The sequence below is a fragment of the Sphaerodactylus townsendi genome, linkage group LG08 (genome assembly GCF_021028975.2).
Source record: "Sphaerodactylus townsendi isolate TG3544 linkage group LG08, MPM_Stown_v2.3, whole genome shotgun sequence".
NCBI lineage: Eukaryota > Metazoa > Chordata > Lepidosauria > Squamata > Sphaerodactylidae > Sphaerodactylus > Sphaerodactylus townsendi.
Window position 1 is genome coordinate 88095179 of NC_059432.1, and position 26694 is coordinate 88121872.

General features: G+C 43.3%; 1 protein-coding gene across 1 annotated transcript; it reads left to right on the forward strand.

Moving 5' to 3' along the window:
- The first annotated feature begins 401 nt into the window (after positions 1-401).
- P2RY1 (purinergic receptor P2Y1) lies at positions 402-25930 on the forward strand. Its single transcript, XM_048505326.1, has 3 exons — positions 402-987; positions 3048-4378; positions 24964-25930. Exon 2 carries the CDS (start codon positions 3101-3103, stop codon positions 4190-4192), a length of 1092 nt encoding a protein of 363 aa, XP_048361283.1. The 5' UTR covers positions 402-987; positions 3048-3100; the 3' UTR covers positions 4193-4378; positions 24964-25930.
- Positions 25931-26694: the final 764 nt, after the last annotated feature.

A 26694-nucleotide genomic window follows, 5' to 3' on the forward strand; every position in this document is an offset into this window, starting at 1 on the left:
GGCTGTGGCTTCCAGATAGATTTCTAACTTTTTAGCCAAGGGGCTTTTGCCAACCCCTGAGGACGAGCTGTGCTGGGGGACGAGAAGGTAGCGTTTTCCATTTTGAACCAAGATGGGGCGTTTGTACACGCTAAGCTTTCTCCTGATCTCGGTACCCACCTGAGAAGAAAGCAGGTAGCTGAATGCCTGCGGGTCGGAAAGCGGGAGTCCTTCCCAAACAGCGCGCCTTCCCTCGCCCCACATTACACTCACAGAACTGCAAAGCGAAAGGAGCCTTTTCTAGGGGCGCCTCCCGCCTGCGCCCCCCCCCCCCCCACGCACGCGCCACCAGCGATGCTGCCCTGCCTTTTCCCAGCCCTCGTGGCATTCACCACCTCCGGCCTCTTGCAAGCCAACTCTAATCGGAGAGATGCACGAGCTGGCCAGAAGCCAGCGGGGCCAGCCTTTGGCACCGGCTCCGAGGCGGCCCCGTCGCTCTCGTTTCCTAACTTGACGGCCCCGGCATCAGAAGGCTTGAGCTTCCCTCCCCACTCCCCCGGCCACAACTTTTGCAACCTGGAGGGCTCGAGAGGCACCAGCCCGGGAGAAGCCCGCGGAGGAGGAAGGCGGCGGCGCTGGGCTGGGCGCAAGAGGCGGGAGCCGGGGAGCCGCTCCCGTCGGCGCCGCTTCCTAAGGGAGGCCGCTGCCGCTGCGCCCGCCTCCTTCGCTCCCTCCCTCGGCTCTCTCGCCCCGCCGGGCTGCAACCGCACAAGCCCGCGCGCACGCACTTCGCCGCCCGCCGCCAGTGTGGGAATGCGGCCGCCGCTGCCGCCGCCGCAGCCCGGAGCTACGGGCTTCCAGGGGCTCTGACGGGGGCACATGCCCCGCGCCGCCCGCCGCGTCCCCCTCGCCCCACCGCGCCGGGAAAGCACCGCGGCATGGAGGAGCCGCCGGCAACAGCGCGCCGCCTGGCCAGCCGTCCCCGGGCGGGTTGAGGCGCCCCAGAAGGTAAGGCTTGCCCGGGAAAGTTGCTGGCTTGCCCGTCCGTGGGGAAGAGGCGCGGCGTTGCAAAGCAAGCCGAGCCGGGGAAAGGGCGATCGCGTTGCCCTTTTTTTGCGGAGGGTCCCCTGCTTAGTTAGCCCGGGAGTTCATCGAAGGCGCCCGAGCTGCGGGGCTGACCTCTCCCACTAGGGCACTACCCACGGAAGAAGAAGAAATGCAGGAGCACGTGGCAATAATGATAACTATTGTTATTATTTTCATCATCATCATCGCTATGATGATTATTCTGGTTGAAACCCCAAACACGAAGCGGGCCTTCCTGTTGCTCGCAAGGTTGCGGGGAAAAAGCTCTCCGAACACCTCGATGCTGACTATATACATTTGCACGGAAGTGAAACTTAATTGGCTTAATTGGAATTGCACGCCCAAGCAAAGGTGCCGTCAAGATTGCCGTCAAGCTGTTGCTGAAAGAAGCGACAGCGGGGAAAAATATTCTGACTATTCATTGAGAAAGGACAGGCGTTCTGCACATGGCCAGGGGCAACCCGGGCTGGCTGATTACTGAGTTTGTTCCACGGTTGAGCTGTTCCCGGGGATGAACTTTGATTAAGATCTGCATGTTGCATGCGAAGTTGTGTGTTAGGGAGAAGGACGTGCATGCAAGCTCTAGTAACCTAGTACAGAATCGCTGCCCTTAGTAATAAGACTCCATCTGCAAATTGGGTTTTTTAAATTATTATTATTTTGGAGCAGCAGTAAACTGATGGAGGAAGGTGCTGGGATTTTCTGCATGGGCAGATCAGACTCTACCAAGGATACCTACAAGGAAACAACTCTGAAGTGTGTTGCGTTGCTGCTTGCCTCGACAGCTCATGCATTCCTTGCCTCGTTCATTTTTCTCCCGTCACATTCCCCCCCCCACCCCCTTAAGCTCCTCTGTTTCCTCCCACTCAAGTTGTCCTTTATCCACTTTCTAAACGTGGCCACTTTCTCTCAGCGTCAGCTTTTCGGCTTTAGAATGTAATCCAGACCCATATGGAAGTTTTTGCCGTGAGGTCAGGATTAGAACTTCATTTCTTGCCTTTAAAAGAAATTCTGGTTTTGCCTCATCCATTCATCACTTCTCTTTCAGCCCGGCACACTAGAGCCTTCCTGTCGCTTCCTTGTTTTGGGTCTTGACTGATGCCAGTGGGATATCAGGTGCTTTGAAGAGCGGGGTGGTGGTGGTGGTACTACTAGCAGAACCTCCCAATGGAGGTGGCTGTTTACCAGCTGCCTACCTGATGTGTAAGATTCCAGCGGGGGATGCAGGTTGTTGCCTTGGCCAATTGGGAAAATCATAATATTTGGCTGCTTTGAAGGTGGGTGAGGCAGGAGTATTTCCATGCGTAAAGCTGAGCAAAGATGCGTATATTTAACATGGAATCCTACCAGTCTTTTCAGCAAAGCTTCCTCCAATTTAACCACAATAATTCTGCTACTAGCCAGTAAAGCTTCTTTGGCTAGAGGAAGGCTTCAGACCTTTCTTAGCAGATTGACAGGATACAGGCCAATATTTGCTCAGTGCAAGTACAGTAAGGAGCCCCGTGGCGCAGAATGGTAAGCTGCAGTACTGCAGTCCAAGCTCTGCTCACAACCTGAGTTCGGTCCTGACTGAGGTCAGTTTCAGGTGGCCCGCTCAAGGTTGACTCCTCCCTCCATCCTTCCCAGGTCCATAAAATGAGTACCCAGCTTGCTGTGGGTGAAGTGTAGGTGGCTGGGGAAGGCGGTGGCAAGCCACCCTGTACACAGTCTGCCTAGCAAACGTTGTGATGTGACATAATCCCATGGGTCAGCAATGACCGGGTGCTTGCACCTTTAAAAGTGCATAAGGGCCTGTTCTCAGAATCATTTAAATAAGCATTGGGAACATTGTCATCATACCAACCAAGTAATGGTGGTTTATCAGTGAATGACCATGTGGTGGGGGAAAGAACCCAGGCTTATGGTTCTTCTTTAATTGCCAAGATGGGCTGTTCTTTGCTTTTTATATTGTTGCAGCTGAGATATTTTTTTTCCCTCATCAGAAACATTTGCTGTTACCAAACCTCTAGATCTATGTGACTTGGCTAGAGAAACCATGACTGAAGTCCTCTGGTCAGCTGTCCTTAATGTGACTGAGACTCACTTGCTGGCTAGCAGTGGATGGACCCCGGGCAACGTGACCAGCAGATGCGCACTGACCAAAACTGGTTTTCAGTTCTATTACCTTCCTGCCGTCTACATCGTCGTCTTCATTACAGGATTCCTGGGCAACAGTGTGGCAATATGGATGTTTATCTTCCACATGAGGCCTTGGAGCGGCATCTCGGTTTACATGTTCAACCTGGCACTTGCTGACTTCTTGTATGTCCTGACCCTTCCTGCACTGATCTTCTATTATTTCAACGAAACAGACTGGATCTTGGGAGACTTCATGTGCAAGTTGCAAAGGTTCATCTTCCATGTCAACCTCTATGGGAGCATCTTGTTCCTCACCTGTATCAGTGTCCACAGGTACACAGGTGTGGTATATCCCTTAAAATCACTGGGAAAACTGAAAAAGAAAAACGCTGTTTATATCAGCACGCTGGTCTGGGTTATTGTTGTGGCTGGTATTTCTCCTATCTTGTTCTACTCGGGGACTGGGCAAAGGAAAAACAAGACCATGACTTGCTACGATACGACGCAAGACGACTACCTGCGAAGTTACTTCATTTATAGCATGTGTACCACTGTCTTCTTGTTCTGTATCCCATTCATATTGATCCTGGGTTGCTACGGATTAATAGTGAAAGCGCTGATTTACAAAGACTTAGACAATTCTCCATTGAGGAGAAAATCGATCTATCTGGTTATTATAGTATTGGCCGTTTTTGCTGTGTCTTATCTTCCTTTTCATGTGATGAAGAACTTGAATCTACGAGCCAGGCTAGATTTTCAGACTCCAGAAATGTGTGCCTTCAACAACAGGGTTTACGCCACTTACCAAGTAACTCGGGGGCTAGCTAGCCTCAACAGCTGTGTGGATCCTATCCTATATTTCTTGGCAGGAGACACCTTTCGAAGAAGGCTCTCCAGGGCAACCAGGAAGGCCTCGAGACGCAGTGAGCTCAACGTGCAGTCCAAAAGCGAGGATATGACTCTCAATATTTTAGCTGAGTATAAACAGAATGGAGACACCAGCTTGTGAATGGAATTTTTCTTTGCAAGCAACAGTGTTCTCCCTCCCTAACCATACACTCACCTTCATTTTTAACCCTTACGAAACTCTTTAATTTCATGCATTCTCAAGGAACGTGTTACAAGTAGACAACACTTGTTTGTTTGGTTGTTTTTAAAAGATGTGCTCTGTGCCCTTAGGACAAGCTTAAGCAAAGTAAGTGTAAAATTTTAAAAAAAGAAACAAAATCATGTAAACAATATGGGAATTTTAGATTTTTTTTTTACCCCTTATAGCTTTTGAAGATTAAAAACTGGAAAGACTGGCAGTACAAACATTAACATAAGGCAGCCCACCTCCAGAACTATTCAGCAGGCATGCAGGTTTTTTTTAACATAAACATTAAAGACATCTCCAGATAGAGTATCAGAAGTGTCTCTGGAAGATCAAACTGTTCTGTAATGTCCTAGTCTGTGCTCCTGTTGCCAAATCTGTCTCCTTTCTTTATGGCAGTGGCCCTGGGAAGCGGGAGGATATTGCAGGCCCTCTCTCTGAGTTTTGACCTTTTATTTGAAAAAATAGAAGCAACAAAACGCAACAATCCTCTCACCTTTTCAGTTGAAGAGGTGCCATGAGAAAAAACTGAGCCATAGGGCACCCATCTGCTCAGTAGCTAGTAAGCCTGCTCTGAATTGTTCTGTCCTTTATACAATTTGATCTAACTATGAAGCAACTGAAACTTTATAAGGCAACTTGAATTTATTGTTTGATATTGACTTAAGTTGGCCTCCACCCTTCTCCACTGCACTCATATCCTCCTTTCTGACAAAATTTCTGGCTATGAATTTGTCACTGTCTCTTAAACACTGTGGGAAAAACCATTAAGGGTAAGCGCTGTATTAACTTGTCCGTCTGTGATTCTTTTATGGGATCTTTTAGAAACACTATGCAGCTACTAAAACTGCAGTTTTGCGTGGAAGGCCAAAATGGACAGAAAAAGGGCTTCCTTGCCCTAACATTTGCAGATTACCCAGCCAGGGTAAAAGCTGCTGGGGAAGGATATTTTCAGGAGAAAAAAAGGTATTAGCACATAAAGGAGGTTAAGAAGCCCCAGTTGTCCCTCAGTGATCTCCCACTTAAAACTGTCTCCTTGGTGGCTGCATCGTGGGAAGGGTGAAAATATGTCCCCCAAAAGAATCGCATAACCACACATAGCCGGCAGTTTCCCCCTAAGATGGCAGCTGAGCATTATTAAGTTCTGTTGACAGGGTTTCTTAGAGATTCCATCGGCTTGCTACTATTTGAGCAGATAATGTTTTCCCTCTTAACTCTGAGTTTATGCGCTAAGTCTGGCCACGTGGCGTTCACAAGTAAAGCCTGGGGCACCGTGGTCCCCAGCCTGTGATGAGGAAAAGGTGGTGTATACCTTATACTAGGATTCAGCTTTCAGCATTTGCTGTGAAGCCACAGAAAAACAGTACTTCTTGACATGTGCAGAAAACAACATGTTACGGGTGATGGTAGATGCAGCAACCAGCTTCTCACAAGTAGTGGTCATTTATTTTGGGCTTTTCATTGTTTTTTTTTACTATGGCCAACATGCTATGCTCCTTCTTGGCTGTTGAATAGCTGGTACCATCTCTAGATTGTTCTTCATTGACAATGTTAAGAAAAAGAGGTGATCAAAAAAATTTCACTGCATGTTATTTTCCAAACCCTGCTGGACCATTCTACTCTTATAATATTTATTTTTTTAAAATTCATTATTTAATGTGGGAAGCATTCCTAAGTATGTCTATTCAGACATAAGCCTCATTTTAGTTGGTGGGGCTTACTTCCAGGAAAATGTATTTAGGATTGCAGCCTTAGTTAGTTAACTGCAGTAACCCCTGCAGCTTATTGTCTAACTTTGGAAGTGGAAACACATCTCATTGGCAGTATCTGTGTATTTGTTGACATGAAGTATGCATTTGATTTACTCATTTTAGTGCATGAATAATCTTAATTTGTTTTTTTTTAAATATGTGACAGTTGCTAGTTTCCTGGCAAGCTCATTAAAGATTGTTAAAGTCTAGTATATTTTCAGAATAGGGACAAGAAATAGCTTTTAATTTTTACTTTGGGGGAAAAAGACCTCATCTAAATATTGGAAAAGGATTCAGAGCAGATTAAGAAAGCCAGGTGGACAACATTCTTCCTTGTTTTCTTTCTTCCTGTGGTAAGAATATGAATTTTTTTCTTTCTGACCCACCTGCTGGGTAGGCCTGCCCCCCTCAACATTCCTGGACAGCCATGTTCATTTCAACAGAGTATATACACATACAGTCCAGGCTGCGTACAACAAAATACCTTGACTGATTTCATCCCACCTCTCTTCCCATGAAGTCTGGTTACTCAGCTGCATGGTTTTGACTATACATGTTTTGGACTTTGGACTTGAATAAAACTTATTGTTTTGCTTACATGGATGTCTAGGAATACTGAGGTGGCACTGATTTGCAGCTCAGTTGGGGCAAAATGTTACATCTTAACTCTTCTCCCCTAGTTACAAGAAAAATTTAGGAGAGATTATTATCTGAATAGTGCCTAAAATAATATTGCCAATCCATGAACTAGCAAGTATATATTTGTATTAAGGGCTCAATCACAGTTTGGGGAGTAAAGAACATCTTATTTAAATTTACCTATGGGGCAATCCAATGCAGAGTTACTCCAGCTTAAGCTCACTGGTAGCTTAAACTAAGTTTAGACCACAGTTTAGATTCTCTGGCATGGCATTCCTCTGCAAATATATCTGGAAAATGATCTGCTCTAGAAGACAATACTTTCAATTACTATAAATTCTTTGTCTACCAAATGAGAAAGATCTGTAATCCTATAAATGGCTTTGACAAATCCTCACAAAACCCCCTGCTTTTACAGGAGGGATAAAATTAAAACTATTTACATCTTGCTCATTAATTTCCAAAGGCTGGATATTACTGGAAAGAGAATTGCTCTGAATTGCTCTTGACAAAACTACAAATCAGCTTAAACTCATAAGTGCAAATCTACTGAACCTGCACAATCTATTTAACTTATTTACTGGACACAGCAATGTCAGTTCGATAAGTGCTGCCACTGACGTTCACATTGCTTCTTGAGTTCTACAGTTGCTGTTACAGAGCTGAGATGCAGGGGCATGCGTCATTAAAAACTCTAGTAATCTAACTTCTCCTTTTAAAAAGAAAAGCTAAATTATAGCAGTAAAAAGTTACTGTCGAGTGTTGACATGTGTGCAGGTGGAACTACTAACTGAAACAAGCAATTTGAAGGGCGTTTGAAAATGCCTAGGAAATTTAGAGCCAGGGTGAACGATCTACAGTGTCCTTTCGCTTTTAATTATCCCCTTGTGACAAGAAGTTTATATTAAGACCCGGTGGCAGCGCCAGACGAATGTGAAGAAGCCTTCCATGTAAATGAGAACCATGTAACACTAGACAGTTCTCTTGAACCAAATTTAACTGAGACATGCACTGCTGAGCATGGCAATTGAATTAAGGGCAGAATGGTGCAGTGGATGCTCCCTCTCCTGCCTCTGAAACAATTTGCTTTTACATGCAGCTTAGCTTTTACAGAATTCCTGTGTTTTTTTGCCTTATTTCATGCAGTTAAGGGAAGGTGGGAAGAGGTAAAGGTTTCCGAAATCATAGTGATCTGCACATCTGTGGTTGCATTGTGTAATGATGGCCTAGCTTGTTTGATCAAAATGTAGAAAACAGATTGTTGAATGTATATTATGTAGGACTGGTGCTGAGCCAGCATGGTGTTGGGGTTAAGAGCAGGTGGACTCTGAACTGGAGAACTGGGTTTGATTCCCCACTCCTCCACATAAGCAGCAGACTCCTATCTGGTGGACCGGATTTGTTTCCCTGCTCCTACACATGACCCTGCAGGTTGACTTAGGTTAGTCACAGTTCTACCAGAACTCTCTCAGCCCCACCTATCTCACAAGGTGTCTGTTACGGGGAGAGAAAAGGGGAAAAGCCTCCTTGATTCTCCTTACAGGAGAGAGGTGGGGTATAGATGAAAACTGTTCTTCTTCTACTGGTACAGGCTTCTCTAGGAACTATAATATCTTTCATCTTTATCACCTCTCCCTATGCCAGTGGTGGCGAACCTTTGGCACTCCAGATGTTATGGACTACAATTCCCATCAGCTCCTGCCAGCATGGCCAATTGGGGTTGATGGGATGTAATCTATAGCATCTGGATATAAGAACCTGCAACCACTCCATCTGTCAATGCTAGAAATGGTTTCTAAAACCCCAGTTAACTTTGGAAGGAAGCTCCATTATCATGTGCAGGAGAATAAGAAAAGATCTGCTTGTGTACCCAGCTTTGGCTAGGTCCTGAGGTTCCCCATTGGAACAGTTCAAAGCGGGGCTGAGTAAAGACCCTATTCTCCCATTTAATTCTTTTCACCGAGGAAAATTCTATTAAGGTGCCAGCACTGGCTTTTGTAGAGGCTGCCAGGTATCTAAGATTTTTAGGAAACTGGTTGATTATTTATTAACAATTTCTATAGCTCTTTCAGTGCAGAAAATGCTGTATGGTTCTTAACTTCCCTTCAAAAGTGTAAGGGGGTCGGTTAGATAGTTTTCCTCAAGGCCCTAGGGGAATATACAGCTCAGCAAGGACAAATAGTAAACAGCCTACTATCAAACCTCAAATGCTTCTTACAGAGCAAGAAATCTTTGTTTTTCTTAAAGCAAGGGATCAAATTGACCCACTCATATGCCAGCTAACTGATGTGTCCACTTTTAAAGGCTATCCTGACAACCAGTCTTCTATGACCAAATAGTCATTTTTCATAATGTATCAAAACCTCAGTAACATTAGCATCAGGATTCCTTAGACTTTCCTATAAGATGCTTATTCTCTTTCTAATTGGCATTTGTAGGAAGTAAAATTCTAATACTGCCTTGGACAATATTTTTTCAGTATTCAACCAGATTTACAGTGTGGAATGTTTTCCAGTCTCCAGGCTTGAGGCTGCCACCCTAAGCAGAAGTTGAAAAGAAGCTGTACTAAAAGTAAAGGTGCTTTGATCTCAATCTTACAAGTCTGTAACCTTATGCTATACAACAGTGATGGCGAACCTTTTTGAGACTGAGTGCCCAAATTGCAACCCAAACCCCACTTATTTATCACAAAGTTCCAACCCATCAATTTAACCTGAATGCTGAGGTTTTAGTTTAGAAAAAACCGGTTGGCTCCCTCTTCCTCTGCCTCACCTGCTCGAGCAGGGGCCAGTCTGCTCTAGGCTCCAGCAATTCCCGCGTGCACTGCTCTGTGCCTCTCTAGCATCTCTGTCTCCTCTGCTCCCCCGCCTCAGGCAGCAGCCACCTGGAGCACACGCACCAGGCCCGCCAGCCAAGTCCTCCCTGCTCACTGCGGTGCGCGCACGTCGTGCTCAGTGGACCAGGCCCGCCTAGATGTGTGTGTGTGTGTGTGGGGGGGTGATTTTCCGCCCCCCACATGATGAACACCCGTGCCATAGGTTCGCCATTCCTTCTATACAATGTGTATTCAGGCCATTTTTATTTTTTGCTTGCATTACAGTCCTAAGTGCCCCAGACGGGCTTCTGTGATGATAATCTATGAGAGCATCATGCTTCAGTGCAAAAATATATATAGCAAAAGTAACCAAATCTGCCAAAAGCTAACAAGACCATGTACAGGGCAGTCTTCTGTAGAGTTATTCCTGTCTGAGCCCATGGATAACAGAGGACATAGGCTGGATAACTGTGCATAGAATTGTACTGCTGGCACCCTGTTCTCCATTCACATTACACCATGAGGCATGTTCTTGAGTTACCTGGCAGAAGGAAGTTGCTATTTAGCGAAAGGTGTGAACATCCTGAGACCAAATGGCAGGTATGTTCTGATGGACTGTGCAAAGAATGCCCTTAACAGCTGTGATATAAAAAGGAAAATTGTGAGTACATGCTTGCTTGCACACAGATGTTTAATCATAAATGCTACCTGATTTAGAATTGTACTGTAAGGCTTGGATCCTGTGATAAATCATTGCTGACAGGGATTTCCATCAGTAAAATACAACCTCCTTCCATCAGTAAAATACAACCCTGTCCTGCTGCAACCCAAAAGGATGCCCAGACAGCTGCTCTTGGAGTTGGGGCGGGGGGGAATCAAAAGTATGTTATGGGGAGAAATAATAGATGAAAATCACTCCCCCTTCCATTTGTGGAAATTTTCTGCAAGATTCAATCCTTAACCCTATTGCCTTTTACTCACAAAATCTATTGTAGTGTGATAAATGAGGGATGTGACCTCTATGTTTTCCTAAAACATCTCTCAGGGCACTTTCGCACATGCAGAATAATGCACTTTCAATCCATTTTCAATGTACTTTGCAGCCGTAGTTTACTGTGCGAAGCCAGCAGCATCCACTTTAACGGTGGCAGAAAGTGGGTTAAAAGTCAGATTATTCTCTGCGTTCCTTCGTGCCCTCAGAGATTAACAGTGGAATCCTGGGGTGGGAGGTAGGGTGGGAGTAGATGCACTACGGCTGACCCAGCCATGGTACAGCCCAAAGAGGTTTGCTGTGCTGCAGACAGTAAGTCCAAAGCTACACTACCCCTTCCCCCTTTGAAAGCCTATGCAGCTCAGCGGGCTGCAACACTGATTTTGCTGGCATGTCTATACTGGCAAATGGGGGCATTCCTGGCTGAAAGGGCTCAGGAAGCCAACTAAAGCCAACCCTTTCTGTGCCATCGTGGGCTCAGTACAGGTGGAGTGTTGGCACCATGGCAGTGCTAGCCCCTGGATATCATACTGCCCAACACTAGCTTCCCAACACTAGCATAGTGCTTCTGCACTGGTGCAAGTATGCTGGCATGGGGTTACACCACCGCCTGAGCAGTTTCAGCATCCCCTCTTAGGACTGCACTGTCAGACCATTCAATTGTCCCAATATTCAATGGCATATATAACTCACATACTTAAGCTGACTTAATAACCAACCACTGTAGTCCTGTGAAGAGGGGTCAGGGAACCCTAACAGAATTCTGAGTCGCACCTTGGATCCAGCAATGAGCAAGCAGGAATATAAATAGACCTAGCACAGTCCTGCATGGGCAAGATCTTGCACATGTGAAATACCTAATGCTTTCTTTGCAATATGTTCTAATGCCCAGAAATTGCTCACACAAAACCTTGCACCAGTGGAAATAAGTTTGACTTGGGGCGAGTAGCCACGGTAGTCTTTTTCTCCCATTTCCGTTTGCACCTGAGCTTTTAGTGTGAGAGAAAATGTTATGCTTTATCTGACCACTATTGCTGAACTACAGTGCCCAGCATTCTTTAGCCAGCCGTCAGGCCAGAAACTTAGTATTCTTAAGACTGCAGTGATGCACACAGAAGTAAATCCCACAGTCATTTTAAAAAATTGTAATACTTCCATTCTGTCAGGAAATATGTATTAATTTATCTAATGTGCATAAACTATTTGGAAGTTCAATTACTGTGGATCCTGCTTTTTGCATTTACAAAAGTACTTAATTAGAGCACAAAGCCAGAAAGAAAGTATGCAGTAAACTTCAAAGTTTGTAAATTTCTTGGATTTGCATGGTTTCCAATGGGTCCACACTATGAAGATTTCATCTGTTCATTTGACAGTGTGAAACTGGTTGCTGCTATAAGAACCAATATCAAAGGTAGCTAATTTTATAATCTTTTAAGCTGTTTGAGCATAATCCATGAATGCAGCAGCACTCCATAAAACTGGAAGTCTAATTCTGCTGTTGCATGTTCCATGAGTAATACCCACTGAATATTCAGGAAGACAGTTCTACACGTGACCATCTTTAACAAAATCTGTTTCCCCATCCAATACAGGTGACAAATAGCTTAGCATAACTAGTGGATGTTCTCTAGATTTTTCCTGATCAGATTTAAATTTGACATAACCGCATTTCACTTTTCACTTCCTGCATTTCATGACACCCGAGACTGTTTGTTTTTAATGCCTTTACATAAAAAAGACACCCAAATGAGAATCCATTCATAGCATTTGAGGAAATGGATGTAGACTGAGAAAAATTATGCTGGAATAAAATTTTGTTAGTCTCTAAAGCACCATACAATTGCTGTTTAAGTTCAGGATGTTTGCATGCTGTGGTTTTCTCTGATCCAAATTATGAATAAACGTTGAATAACTTTAAAATAGAAAAATCACAATCCTGAATGATCAAACTAGGCCAGGTATGCAATTGTATTAACAGCTATTTTAACATCACTTTTTGATTTGTTAAATAATTTCTGGATTACTCATTTTACTCATCTTGGGGAGGAAATACTCATTTAGTGACAAAACTTTGGTTTTTATTCAAACTTTGGTATTCAAATTTGAGAATTGGAACTAATTTTGAGTTTTACACAATATTTCAGATTGCATGATGTCCATAATACCTTTCTGTTACATGTGTTTTAAGAAATATGAGAGAAAGCCTATATTTTGCACTTTTTTTGTGTGGTACATGGAAGACATGAAGCATTGCATGCCAGGAATCTCTGGGGTTCAATCTTGCAAAAAGACTGCCTTTTTCAAAATTGTTAGGTTCCTTCACAATAACATACAATTTCCTTAGAATGATCCTGTTAGATAAACTTGTTTCTGCATCTTTGATAAAACTTTGCCATCCTGCCCTTTGGGAAAATTGGATTGCCCTCACCTGGCATTTTCAACTAGCAAAATATAGTCTTCTTAATAGCTTTTTGTAGCCCAGCTAAGTGATGGTGTGTACACATGCAGCAGGGCCAGTCTAGGTTGTTAAGAATCAGGGAACTTGTTTAATCTTAATTGTGGTTAATGCTGGTGCTGCCATTTCCATCGATAGTGGTTAAGGTAGGAAGAGGGAATTGATTATGGGATGAGGACAGGCTGTGGGGCAGAACCAGTGGTGGGATTCAGCAGGTTCACACCCCTTTGGCAGAACCGGTTGTTAAAACTGTGCTTGTAAACAACCACTTGTTAAATTATTTGAATCCCACCACTGGGCAGAACATATGTCCCCTTTCTCCATTACATGTGTTCCTGCCCTAAGAATAATTGGCTTATTTGTAAGATGAGAAGTAATATACCCAAATTATATTTACAGTATCTTTGGTTGACACAAACAAGAGAATGAAGTGGTGTTCTGAGGTAGTGGAATGGGCTGGACCATTTCTGATTGCAGGGGATCACATTTTTAATGCCCCTTTATTGAAAAGCAAAACAAGCAAACAAGAACAGCAAAAGCATAAACAAAAACTTTTCTCCTAGATGAGATTTATATGGAGATTGTGTGTGTGTGTGTGTGTGTGTGTGTGTGTGTGTGTGTGTGTGTGTGTGTGTGTGAGAGAGAGAGAGAGAGAGAGAGAGAGAGAGAGAGTGAGGGGGGAGGTAATTTAAAAAGTATGACCCCCCTGCAAACTGAAGGAGAGCCGTCCACTGTACACTGCAGCAGAACAACCCGCTTATTTCTTCTGTCAGTTGAACTAATGAGCAAAGAAAGGAGGTCTCTAATATAGCCCTGCCTGAAGTGTTATGCAGAATTGCTAGGACTGAAACATGTGAGACCTTAGTTCGAATCCTGATCAGTCAGTGGGTGGTCCAATATAAGTTGCTCTCTCTCGGTCTATCCTAAATCGCAGTTTTGTTGTAAGGCTTAAAGAATATTGTAATTGTAAAGCATTTCATATGTGGGCTGAAAAAAAACAATAACAACTGCACAACTCGAACAAAAACAATTGAGGACAGATTTGTGCTGTTCTCACATATTCTGTGTCCAGTGTGTGCCTTGAGTGGAGTTTTGCAGGACAGCTGTACCCTACCTACGGGCTATATTCTGCCTTCCAGTATCTTGGCATCAAGGCATTTTATTCCACAGCAGTGAGCAAATTGTTTGAGACCCTGCATGCGTGCCCTATCCTTAGACATACAGGCGTGTGGGGTGTGTGTGTGTTGAGAGTAGCAATATGATTTCGAATACTCCTAGAACAGTTTACACATTCATGTCTTGGAGAGCTGGCAGTACTATCTTATCTGCTGTAGAGATAGAAAGCAAAGAGGTGAAGTTAAATTGCCCAGGGACCTTCAGGTAGGCAGCAATAAAGCCAGAATACAAAACTGCTCATTTCTCCAGAGCATACCGCCTCATGTGCAGGAGCATTTGGTGAGGGGGTTTACATGCATCACTGAAGAGCACAATTTAACTCTCCTGACCAAGGAGTATGGGAGGCCCCAACAAGCCCTAAACTGCAGCAAAGCAGTTTGTGGTCGTGTTTCTCTGATCTCTGTTGTGTTTAATTTTAATTTCTGACTGTAATCTGGAAACAGGGTGTTAACACCTAAGTGGTTTCTTTAGCATTGGGACACACAAGTAGTGGGTTCACAAGAGCGGCCTGGAATGTTTTAATCACCAAGGACAATTTAGCTTCTCTGTTTTAAAAAATAATATCTCGGATGTAATTTTTTTTTTTATTGGCATCATTTCAAACTAATATGAAGGAAAAGTGTGATTTCTGTGCTAAATGTTTTGCAAATTCAGACTTTATAGTATGTTTCAAGTGCATATGTGAAAATATTTTATTTTTCTATCATGCTGTAATATTGTTAAGTAACTCAGATTTATTTGTGGTTAATGGTGCCATTTGATTTGCCTAAAGAGACAGTGTTACTTGATATTTAAGCTTCTCAGGTTCTGTTGTGGATTGAAAGTCGTCGTAGTTTAGAGGAAAAAACAACAACTAACTGAATTAACTCTCATGAATAAAAAGATTGTCCACTTTTGTATAAAGCACAGTGTAGTTTGCATGCAGTTTTTTTGTATAAGGCATGGCAATAGCATCTTGTAACTTTTTTAGTGACAGTAGAACTGCTCTGCTTCCACAAGAGTTACTAGCATTGTACCAAACTACTTGAGAGTAAACAAGATCCAATAAAGTGATGGAATACTGATTTGCTGGCTGCTATATTATTACAGCAAATTGAAACCTGCTGGTTGCCTTAAGATAGAGAAACACATTTTGCTAATTCTGTGAAGAGGGCAGGGCTGCCAGAAACAAAAGGTTCAGAGCAGTTGAACAGTATTGATTTGATGTACCTCTGTTTGAGACAAGTGAATCCATCATAAAGCAAGACCATCCATTACGTCATTTAACTCACACGTGGCCAACGCTGATCTGACCTATTTTTTTTTTAAGTGCTGTCTGTAGAAATCAAAATTCTATAGTTTAGATGTTGGTTGAGCTTAGATCAATAAGAAACTCAGGGCTGTTTAACACAATCTCTTCTTCCCATGGTGACTTTTGGTGGTGATTGCCATTCACATGAGGGACTGGGGGACAGAACATATGTTTTGTTCTCTTATCACCCTTTAATTGAGTGTGAGGAACAGGACCCCTATACCCTTCAGTTTACACAAGAAACTACTTAGCAATTGCTACATTTTTAGCAATTTGAATGTTACGACTACATCCCCCCTTTTTACACATTTATGAAAAGTTAGGAAAAATCATTCTTACTAGTTACCAGGCAAAAACTATGGAAAAGTGGTAGACCATATTATTTGCTTGCAGAAGTCATGGGCCCAGTCCTTGGCAACTCCAGTTAAAAGATATATATGAGCTGGTCTTGGGAACATTTTTTTTACCTGTCTAGGACCTGGGAGAGGTGCTGCCAATCAGGACAGACACTGCTGAGCTACACTGGCCAATGGTCTGACTATGTCTACGGCACCTAGATCAATTATGCAGTACAAGGCACATCTTCATATGTACAGTGACTCTTGCTCTGGATGAATGTGTTTTCAACAGTTATTTGACTGCAGCAGCAGATTTCCATCCTGATGTTCAGATAGTTTGAGATTATACAACAGACCAACATGTCTGAGTTCATCTGAAGGGCTGTTGCTGGTGTGGTGCCATTTCTGGCAACTCCAGATTTCTTGCAGGCAAGCACTGACACAGCGGCTCAATGATCGCTACTGATTTTATGTCACAATGCCAGCTCTTGTGCAATCGTTTGAGCTGCTATATCCGCACGGTGGCTCATAAGATCCTGTTGCAAATTGGCTCTTGACGTTTTGAGAGCAAGCACAGCCACCCACCTACCATCTGATCGCAGCCTTGTTCTATATTCAGTGATTCACACATCACTGACTAGGCTTAACAACACACACACACACAGAGCCGTGTAATGCTTGTGGGAAGGAATTGTACTTTGAATATATTGATGGCAGCTTGGTGCTCATGTGCTTTGTTGAATTTGTCGCTGGTTCCTCATGCAGGAACCATATGTGAAGGGTGCACAAAGTCATGTTATGAATTTTTCCTTTCTAGGACACATGGCAATATGCCAAGGTGATGTGAGAGATACATAAGTATGGATGAGGAGAGCAGTGACACATCCATGCTTCTTGGAATAGAAACGGTTCAAAATACCAGTTTTTATAACTACTAAGGCTTGGTGTTCCAACCTGGATAGTCTAGGTTAGCCCAATCTCACCAGATCTTGGAAGCGAAGTAGGGTCAGCTCTGGATACTACTTGGTTGAGACACCATCAAGGAAGGACAGGGTCATGATGCAGAAGCAGGCAGTGAAACCCCCTTCAGAACATCTCTTGCCTTGAAAAGCCTACAGGGTCACCATACGTCAGTTGTAATTTGATAACAAAAGAAAAAAGGCTTAAGTGGGAAGGCAGATAGCATGATACAGCTTGGAAGCTAAGTAGGGTCAGTACTTGGATGAAGGTCCACCAAGGAAGACTACTGCGAAAGGCAATGGCAAATCACCTCTGCTTCTCGCTTGCCTTGAAAGCCACTGCTGGGGTAACCGTAAATCAGCTATGACTTGATGGCATTTATGGACATAAGTAAGTCTTGGAGCACTCAGAATAGGGAACTTTCCCACCTCCTTCCAAACGAACAGGCTGCCATGTAAACCTCTTGAAACCAGTGAAGAAGAGGCAGTATAAGGAAGTGATAAGGATCCTGGGCCTTGAAGTGGAAAGCATCCCCATTTAAATTTTTATTTCTTTATTTACAAAATGTATTTACCGTCTTTCTGCCCTCACGAGAGCTGCAAAGATGGCTAACAATTTATAACGTACATGATAAAATTATCCCTACTATGAACTCAATAGATGATCCTGAACAGGTTACTATTCCTCAGCAATCACACAACATAACCTCTTCACAGATTGCTCCTACACCAAGATTGTAGTGCTGGTATCCAGGGGTGTTTGAAAGATTGTTAATACATGATCCATTTTTAATCCCTTAATATACAGTATACATTTTTAATTATCTTTATTTAAGCAATTTAGAAACCACTTTGCAGGCCCATTAATCAGGGACTGTGTGGTTTCTGACTAGGACATAAAAAATGTTACTACTCACTGTTACCCGATGTTCATATCTTACCAGAAAACTCGGAGTGGCATCAATTAGGTTTCCCAGGAGTTTGCCATCCAGGTCCAAAGCTTCTTAGCTTCAGCAGTGTTCCCATGTCATGGTCCTTCCATCCAGAGCTGTTTTCTACTAACTGATTCAAAAACCAACTGCACAGGGGGAAACACAGGATGATTTAAGTATAATGTAATGTCTGCATTATAGGAAGGTCACAGCTAAGGCCAGAGTACTTAAGAGAACTAGAAGAACTTCACATTCCGAGTGCTTATCAGCCAAGCCAACATCTAAATCAGAATTCTGCAGCTTCTCAGGATGAATGAAAACACAACCAAATAAAGCTGCTCAAAAAAGAGAAAAGAATGAATCTTAATGTTTAAACTAATTGAGGGGGAAGGTGGAGTACTAGAATAACCAGTAGATGAAGGAAACAGACGGTTTTTATGGGCCTTCTAGAGCTCCTTTCACAGAGAGGGAAATGATAAAGGATAACTGTCAGTAATCCAAGTGAGAACCAGGCACAGTTTTATGCCGGTGCTCTAAACTGTGCAGGGTGGTCCTGTATATATTGTCAGATCTTGTGCGTGCTACTTCGTGACAAACGAGAATTTGGGCAGCAGACGCCTTATGGATTATTAATCAACAAGTCAATAATCAATGACATTGAGCTGTATATTTTCAGTAAGACTTTCTTAGACTCGCTCTGAATTTTGAGGTAGTTCAACTTTTAATTGCAGTGGCGTAGGAGGTTAAGAGCTTGTGTATCTAATCTGGAAGAACCGGGTTTGATTCCCAGCTCTGCCGTCTGAGCTGTGGAAGATTATCTGGGGAATTCAGATTAGCCTGTACACTCCCACACATGCCAGCTGGGTGACCTTGGGCTAGTCACAGCTTCTTGAAGCTCTCTCAGCCCCACCTACCTCACAGGGTGTTTGTTGTGAGGGGGAAAGGGCAAGGTGATTGTAAGCCCCTTTGAGTCTCCTGCAGGAGAGAAAGGGGGGATATAAATCCAAACTCTTCTTCTTCTTCTAATAGTAGCTATTTTTAATAGTAACAGCTGCTTTTTAATTGCTGACCCTAGGCTTAAACAGATAGTATAAATAACTAGAAACCTGGTCATTCATAGATTGGCCTTTATTACTAATCCTAAACTGTAATTGAAGACCTTGCAATACTGCTCTTTTTTTAAAAAAACTGTTCTGAACTTTCCCATGACACACACTGTGCTTGCTTAAAAGGCAATAACCTAGAGAATGACAGTTCCTCAGCAACACTGTTCCAAGCTCTGCCCAGATGCCATCAGCAACCACTTTGGCCTGATATATACATCAGGCAAGAAGAATTTTGAACCAGGGACTTGCTGATTCCCAGGTCCCCTTTTTTATTATTACTATTATTAAACTTATATGCTGCTCTCCCTCATAGGGCTCAGAGCGACTTACATTTAATAGATTAAAATAAAATACATTAATGAAATACATTAAAATACAGATTAAAATAAGCCATTGTGAAATGCCATTGTGTGCATGCATTAGTATTAAGTGCATTAAGAGGCCAGGTCCCACTGAAACCCCATTGTGGGTGGCATTCCTCCTGCTGCTCCCTCCCCTCCTCAGGAGAGAGACTGGCTGATGTTATGTGAAGAAGACCAGAATTGAATCAGCATGCAGCCCTCAAGGCCAAGTGCGTGGTGGAACAGCTCTGTTTTCTGGGCCCTGTGGAACTCTGAATGTCCAGCAGGGATTTCGATGAAAGAAATGGAGTAGAAGCGTTTGGGCTGGGGCCAAGGGCTGTAAAGTTTCAGGTCCTAAGTCAAAGCCAGAGTCACATGCAGGAGGACCAGGGATGGCCAGTGGATTTGCCTCACATGACATGAAGGCTTTGCCTCAGATTTGCCTCTGCTGATCAGAGGACACGTGTGGGGCAATAGTGGGAGAGCCAGTCTATAAGATAAGATGGTCCCAGCCCGCTAATGGCCTTAATCATGTTGAGCAACACCTTGACGCAGGTTAAGAGCTCCACTGGCACAGCCAGTGTAACTCCACTGGGAGCACTAGGGTGCGTGTGCTCTCTTGGCAAACATGAAACCAGACGGAGCCAAATACTGCCCGATGTGTAGAACCAGTTTTAAATGCTAAATCAGGGACAAGGGAAGACCAGCGTAGAGAGAGTTACAATATGTTTTGACCTCTTGTTTAGGGATGTTAATGACCAATCCCATCCCACAGTTGTGCTGGGTGAGGAGCATTTTGGTGCTGTGCAGGAGGTGACGTAAATCACCTTTCTTGGACTCACTTTGCTCAGCTAACTCCTGGGTATTCCATAAGTGTCCTCAGGTTATCCGATGCCTCATCACGTTTTTCATCCGCCACTACTCTCTCACGTTGTCTGAGCTCTTGTTTCCTTGAACACAGCTCCTCTGTATACCAGGGAGCATGCTGGGGATGAGAGCGCAAAGGACAGCGGGGAGCAGTGCTTCAGTGGCATCCAGCAGCGCAGGAGTGCCAGTCCTAGGCTTGACACTCCTCGAGGATGCCAAGTGAAGCGTGGGGTCCCACAGGGCCATTCTGAAGCCTGAGGTGGATCCATGAATCCTCCGTGAGACTGGGAGCCTCAGATCTGCTCCATTGCTTCGAACTGGGGGGTGAGAAGGTAACTCCACCCAAACCCTCAGGGTGAAATGGTTGGACCATGGCATTCTATTAATAGAGTATACCACCTTTACTAGTAGTACCAGAGCTAGTTTGTCAGCATGACTGGAGGCACCCCCCATGTTTGCACCCACACAGGGCTGCAGGCAGCGGAGTGTGCCTTGCTCTGGTCAATCCAATTTAACTGAGAGTGATTTTTTACTTTTCATTGTTTTGTCCTGAAACTGAGGCATTTTTACAAAAGCTTTAGGATGGTTTGTTCTTCAGCAGCTACCCAGACATCTGATCTAAAATGTTAATATGTGAAAATGTGATGTCAGGGATTTATGTTTAACATTTTAAAAACATTTTCAGTGTAAGGCACTTTGGAATATCTTTGCATGGCTCAAAGTAGTAACAGGGTTTTTCCTTCAGCGATATGCACTCTCCGAAACTTTTGGCAACATGTTAAAGCGCGTCATTTATCTACTGACACCAAACTTCCTGTTAACTTACAGCTCTGGAGAAATGCCCCAGAATAGTATGCAGGCATGAAACCTCTTTATCTATATAGCTTAGTTTAAAACAGCTACTTCCTTTGAACCCCTTGGAAAGTCACAGAACCCTAGATAGCATTGTATGGGAGAAAAATATAAAACCGTTTCAGAGTTGCATTCATATTACATGTTGTGATATTAAATTGGTTTTATCTATCCAATGTTTGGCTTGGAGAAGACTGCAGGTATTCCCTATCCCTGAATAAATGTAGTCGAGTCATAGGGGTAGAATTAATGAGGTAGAGGAGCACTTAGAATGAAATAGAAACACCGAACTACACTAATACCATACTATATTTAAATGAATCTTGAAAAGAATATTCAGAAAAATCTTCAGATAGAATGAGAATTACAAAAAATGGGGAGCAAGCTAGAATTAACTGCACTGCGTGAACTATTACCCAGATGTATCGCTATGGCCAAAAAAGATTTTTTCCCCCAAATTTTCCTATCTATCATTTGAGCCAGAATTTTCACAGAGGTTAGTTCTCATGTTTATTTATATAATCTTAAACTACAGGGCATTTGATTGACACTGATGGGCATCAAGCACTTTAAAAAATAGGTCAGGTCAGTGCCTGACCAGGAGTTGCTCTGCGGTACCAAAAAAACCTGGTAGCACATTTAGATTTTGTCTCTGCTGCAGCCAAAGGACTGACTAGAAGGTGACTTCAACAGAGGGATGCGATTTTGCAGTTTCCCCATTGCTGGTTCAGCTGCAGATAAAGCATAGCAGCAATGGAGCTTTCACGTGGCAGGTTCCTCACACTTTCCCTGCCCAAATCCCCCAGACGTGGCCATCCCCACAGCAACCACGACTTTTGCAATTTAAAAAAAATAATCACTGGAACACTGTTATATTGATATACCATTGTAACGATAGGTGTAGCAGGTTCTCTGAATTTCTCTTTCATTTTTTTAAAAAACCCTTAGTTCTGTTCCTTGAGCAAATGTGCCATTTCCTTTATATTTCCATAGGAAAATGGACAGAGACTTTTTGAAACTTAAAGCTGAGAATTCAGAGACCCCCCCGACAACTGTTGCTACAACAGTATAGCAATATGATATTCTAGTGCTGATTTTAATTTTTTTTTAAAAAAAACCTGGTGACAGGGTAGAAAATGGCTACCACAGGCGCCAGGTCAGGGAAAATAGCTGCCATGGGCTGGCAAATCTGAATTTACCCACCCAGCAGCCTGTGGTCTTTCCCAAAACATCAGATTTGAGAAAGATTAGTTAAAAACTACCCTGTTTCCCCAAATATAAGACATCCCTGGAAAATAAGACATAGTAAAGGTTTTGCTGAAGTGTGAAATATAAGGCATCCCCCAAAAGTAAGACGTAGCAAAGTTTTTGTTTGGAAGCATGTCCGACGAACAGAACACAGAAAAATAAGACATCCCCTGAAAATAAGACATAGCGCATCTTTGGGAGCAAAAATTAATATAAGACACTGTCTTATTTTTGGGGAAACACGGTAAGAAACCTCAGAAGATGCACAAATATATCACTATACTGGAGGGATAGGGTTGCCATCTGTGGGTTTGGAAATACCAGGAGATTTTGGGGATGGAGTATGAGGAAAGAAAGATTTGGGCAGGAAGGGACTTCAATTTGGTATAACGCCATACAGCCCATCTTCCAAAGCAACCCTTTTGTCCAGGTGAATTGATCTCTGTCGCCTGGAAATCAGTTGTAATAGCGGGAGATCTCCATCCCCCACCTGGAGATTGGAAACCCTATCCGGGGAATAAAGGGGAAATGCTTCCCAAAAGTATTGAATTTGGAGCAGATAATCCATGTGGAAATGGCTGAAGTTGAAAGATCCGCATACACGACAAAGGATCCATTCCTATGCACATCTGTGTAAGAATAAATCCCATTGGATGTAGTTGGGGGCTGGGCTGCATGTGTATCCATTGGAGAATCCACAGTTCCAACATCAGACATTCACTAGCTGGCCCAAAGCAAGATGATTATTCTGTCAACCTCTCCTCCCTCCATAAGCACACTGCCCCACCTTGTTGTAGCCAGGTTTTAAGGCACAAGCTGCACATCTGCTCCTCTTTTCTAGGAAATGCACCACATACCAATGGAGGTTGTATACTTTCCTGACAAAGTAACTGGGATTGCCCCTGGTCAGGAACAGCAGCACTGCCTTTTACTTGTGAATTGAGATTGTTTACTCATGAAATTAGGCCGGAAAATGGGAAAGAGATCAGCACTTGTTGCAGAAGAAATATGCATCCCAGCTACCCAGCGTGGGGTTTTGAGGAAGTGGAAAGGCTTTCGCCTTTACACACAGCTCTTGCAACATGTGATATTTTTAGCCTGACTTTAAGGGAAGATGTTCTTGTCAACTAAATAACACAGCCACTCTTCACCTGTACTGAACCCTCGGCTTGCATTACTTGGAGGAGCACAAACAACAACAGAAAGAAAGAAGATGAGAAAGTGGAGCGACAACCAGCGAGGAAGACAAAACTGATTTTTCTATCAACTCTGCAGATGGAAAACGTTTTCCTGCAATCAAAGAGTACAAAACTCAGTCTGGTTTATTTGACTGTGGGTCTGGTCTTGACCATTTGACAATTGTTTTTTTTTTTCAGCAGGCAGCACTCTGTGGCATGTGCAATAGGAAAGCCTTTCGAATCCGGCCCTGAAAACTCTGTGTCCCCAAAACATTTATTTGCTGTAATCTGCTTGAACTAGTCATACTGAAAAAGGCATTGCTTAAAAGTTCTGCAAAAAGTTAAAATGATCTTTCCACTAAGAATGATAATCTACGTTGCTATCTAGGAGGAGCCTTGCAGGCTGGTGTGTCTGACCCCTTCATTTCAAAAGAAGGATAATTAGTATATTACATCTGCTGCTTTGAGCTAGCTGGTGATTAGCTCCAAGGACCTTTAACCACCATTCACCCATGCTTTCTTTCCAGTATATAGTGCTCCTTTTCTGGAAGAGAAGCACAATCAAGAGCTCTCCATCAACACGTAGGGTTGCCAGCTTCCAGGTGCGACATGGAGATCTCCCAGAACTGATCTCCAAGTTACAGATATCAGTTCCCCTGGGAAGAATCAGTGGCTTAGAAAGGTGGACTCTCTGGCAGTATACCTTGCTGAGGTCCCTCCCCTCCCTAAACTGTTCCCTCTCCTGCCACCACCTGAAATCTCCAGGACTTTCCTAATCCAGAGTTGGCAATCCTATCTCCAGGCTGTCATGGATGTGAAACAGAGCCCCTGGGGATGGGGCCGTATAGAAATGTAAATAATAAATAAATAAATAAAATATTACTACCTAACATTATTATTTTATGCGTTTAAAACAGGGGTCTGCAACCTGCGGCTCTCCAGATGTTCATGGACTACAAATCCCATCAGCCCCTGTCAGCATGGCCAATTGGCAATGCTTGAAGCAGCGGGGAGCTGATAAGTATGAACGTCTCATGAATTTATCTGGATAGCTAGGATGCAGACCCCTGGTTTAAAAGAAAAACATCTTTAAAAATGATACCAATGGTATTTAATTCCTCGTGCATTTGCGTAGATTAGCAGATACGATAACTGCGGGAGATGTAATCCGATGTTGATTTGCTGCCTATTTTCTGAACATGTCCCCAAATTCAATGCTGTTTATTTATGAGATGGACGACATGTGCGGTTGTTCTACTAAGCTATCTCATAGAGTTTGTCGCCTCCTCAGACATAGAGCCAGTTCTGAGCTTACTCATGGCTGTGAAGATGGCAATTGCTGTAAACTAGAAAAAGACAGAACTTCCCTTTAAAAGCAACTGATTGGATCATATTTGGCATATTGAGTGCTAGCGAAATTGGTTGATTATCAGAGAGTTTAAAGAAAGAATCTTTATAGCTCCGATAAGGTCCACGTATGTTGGATATTACTTATTGTCTTTTGGAACTATAAGCTACAAGACATTTTTTTCTATTTGCTTCATATGAGCAAAAACAAGTTGTTTCGCCTTTGTTTACGCTTTTCTTTATACTGCACACTATTGCACACTACTACATGCTATCTGGGGGATTTGTTTTGTATGAGATGCATAAGACCAGTGGTTCTCAACGTTCCTAATGCCGTGACCCTTTAATACAGTTCCTCATGTTGTGGTGACCCCCAACCCTAACATTTATCCATTTTACAGATGGAGAACACTGATGCAGAGAGTCTTAGGCAACCTCTGTGAAAGGGTCATTCGACCCCCACTGGTTGAGAACCGCTGCATAAGACACATGAAGCTACAGATCAAGCTGGAGAGCTAATGTTTGTCCCTAAAGAGCAGCCACACCCCAGTCTTCCAGGATCGGGTCATCTAAATACAGGAAGCTGCCTTATACTGAATCACAGCATTTGGTTCATCAGGATGACAACTGTCAACTCAGACTGGCTGCAGCATTCAGGCAGAGCTCTTTCGAATCACCTACTTACTACCTAATCCCTTTAACTGGAAGCAGAGGTGTAATAAGGGGGGAAAGCGCCCAATGCACTGGTGTGTCCTCTGCCCCGTCCCACCCCAGAATGCCCCCACCACACCCCTGGAACACCCTCATCACACCCCCACAGGAGCGTGTGCCCTGTGCGTCACACATACCCCTTGACCCCTTGGAGCTACGCCTCTGACTGGAAGTGATGGGAGTTGGACCTGGAACTGTCTGCATACCAGGAAGATGCTCTGCCTCTGAGCCACAGGCCCTTCTGGGGTCCAAGACTTTACAGTTTAATGCTTATAATTCTTGCTGCCAGCACCATTTCCCCAATCTGAAGGCCTTTCTGGAGCTTTTTAAAGCCTTACACAAACCTAGGAAGTCACATCACTGCTCTGCCAGATGCCATCGTAAACTTTGATGGGCAGCATTCTCTAAATTTTCAGGCAGAGGTGCTTCATAGCACCTAATTATCACCTATTTCATGACCCCTTTTTAACCAAAGATGCCAGGGTCTGGATCATTTTTCAAAGCAATGAAGGAACAGGGTGAACTCTGGCTTGATGACAAACATGTGCTTGCTTCTGTATAATGTTGTGCGAAATTGCCATGGCATATAGCTTGTTGTTAAGCTTGTTGTGTGTATATATTATGTAATTAAAAAGAAAAGATAAATCTATTCATTAACTGATGTGTGATTCCTGCATTTTATGTTCGCAGGGAAGAGGGGAAATTACTTTGCAAGATGGTCCCAAAAGCTTGATAGAAGTTTAGAAGAAGATCCTGCACAATATATTTGCTTCAATATACATCTGCTGTATATAAATAAATTAAAACTATTATCTGGCTTCTCAAAGTCAGATGCATGAGAACAACTGATCTAGTCTTTGGGGTTTGTTTTTTTAAATAAGACATTTAATAAGGCATTCGCTGTCAGAATCAAATGGCTTTTGTGGGTTCTAGTAGGTAGTAGGGTGGGTAGTTTTTGTTCCTAACATTTCGCCTGCATTTATGGCTAGCATCCTCAGAGGCATATCCAGGTAAGATGTGTTTCTGCCCATGACAAAAACTATCAGACCATGGCCACAAAGCCCAGAAAACCCACAGTAGCCGGTCTTACATTTGTTTGTTTGTTTTAAAGATGTATATTCAGAGGTGGGATCCAGCAGGTTCTCACCAGTTCCCGAGAGTGGGTTACTAATTATTTGTGTGTGCCGAGAGGGGGCTACTAATTGGGTCTGCTTTTCCGTTAGAAATTCCATTAGGTCCAAAAATCATAAAGTCCTGTTGTTTCCTATGTGGCTGGTTAGCGAAGGTAGAAAACGGGATAATTCTCCCTGTTGGGCTGTTTTAAAAACATGTTTTAGAAATATGGTAAAGTTCCTTGTTTAAGGAAAGTATCTTTCTTTTGATTTCTAGAAACAAAATTAAGTATTTGAAAGTATTAAGTA

What these genes read in the sequence shown, in the direction of transcription:
- P2RY1 (XM_048505326.1), top strand. Translation starts at nt 3,101, where the DNA reads ATGACTGAAGTCCTCTGGTCAGCTGTCCTTAATGTGACTGAGACTCAC.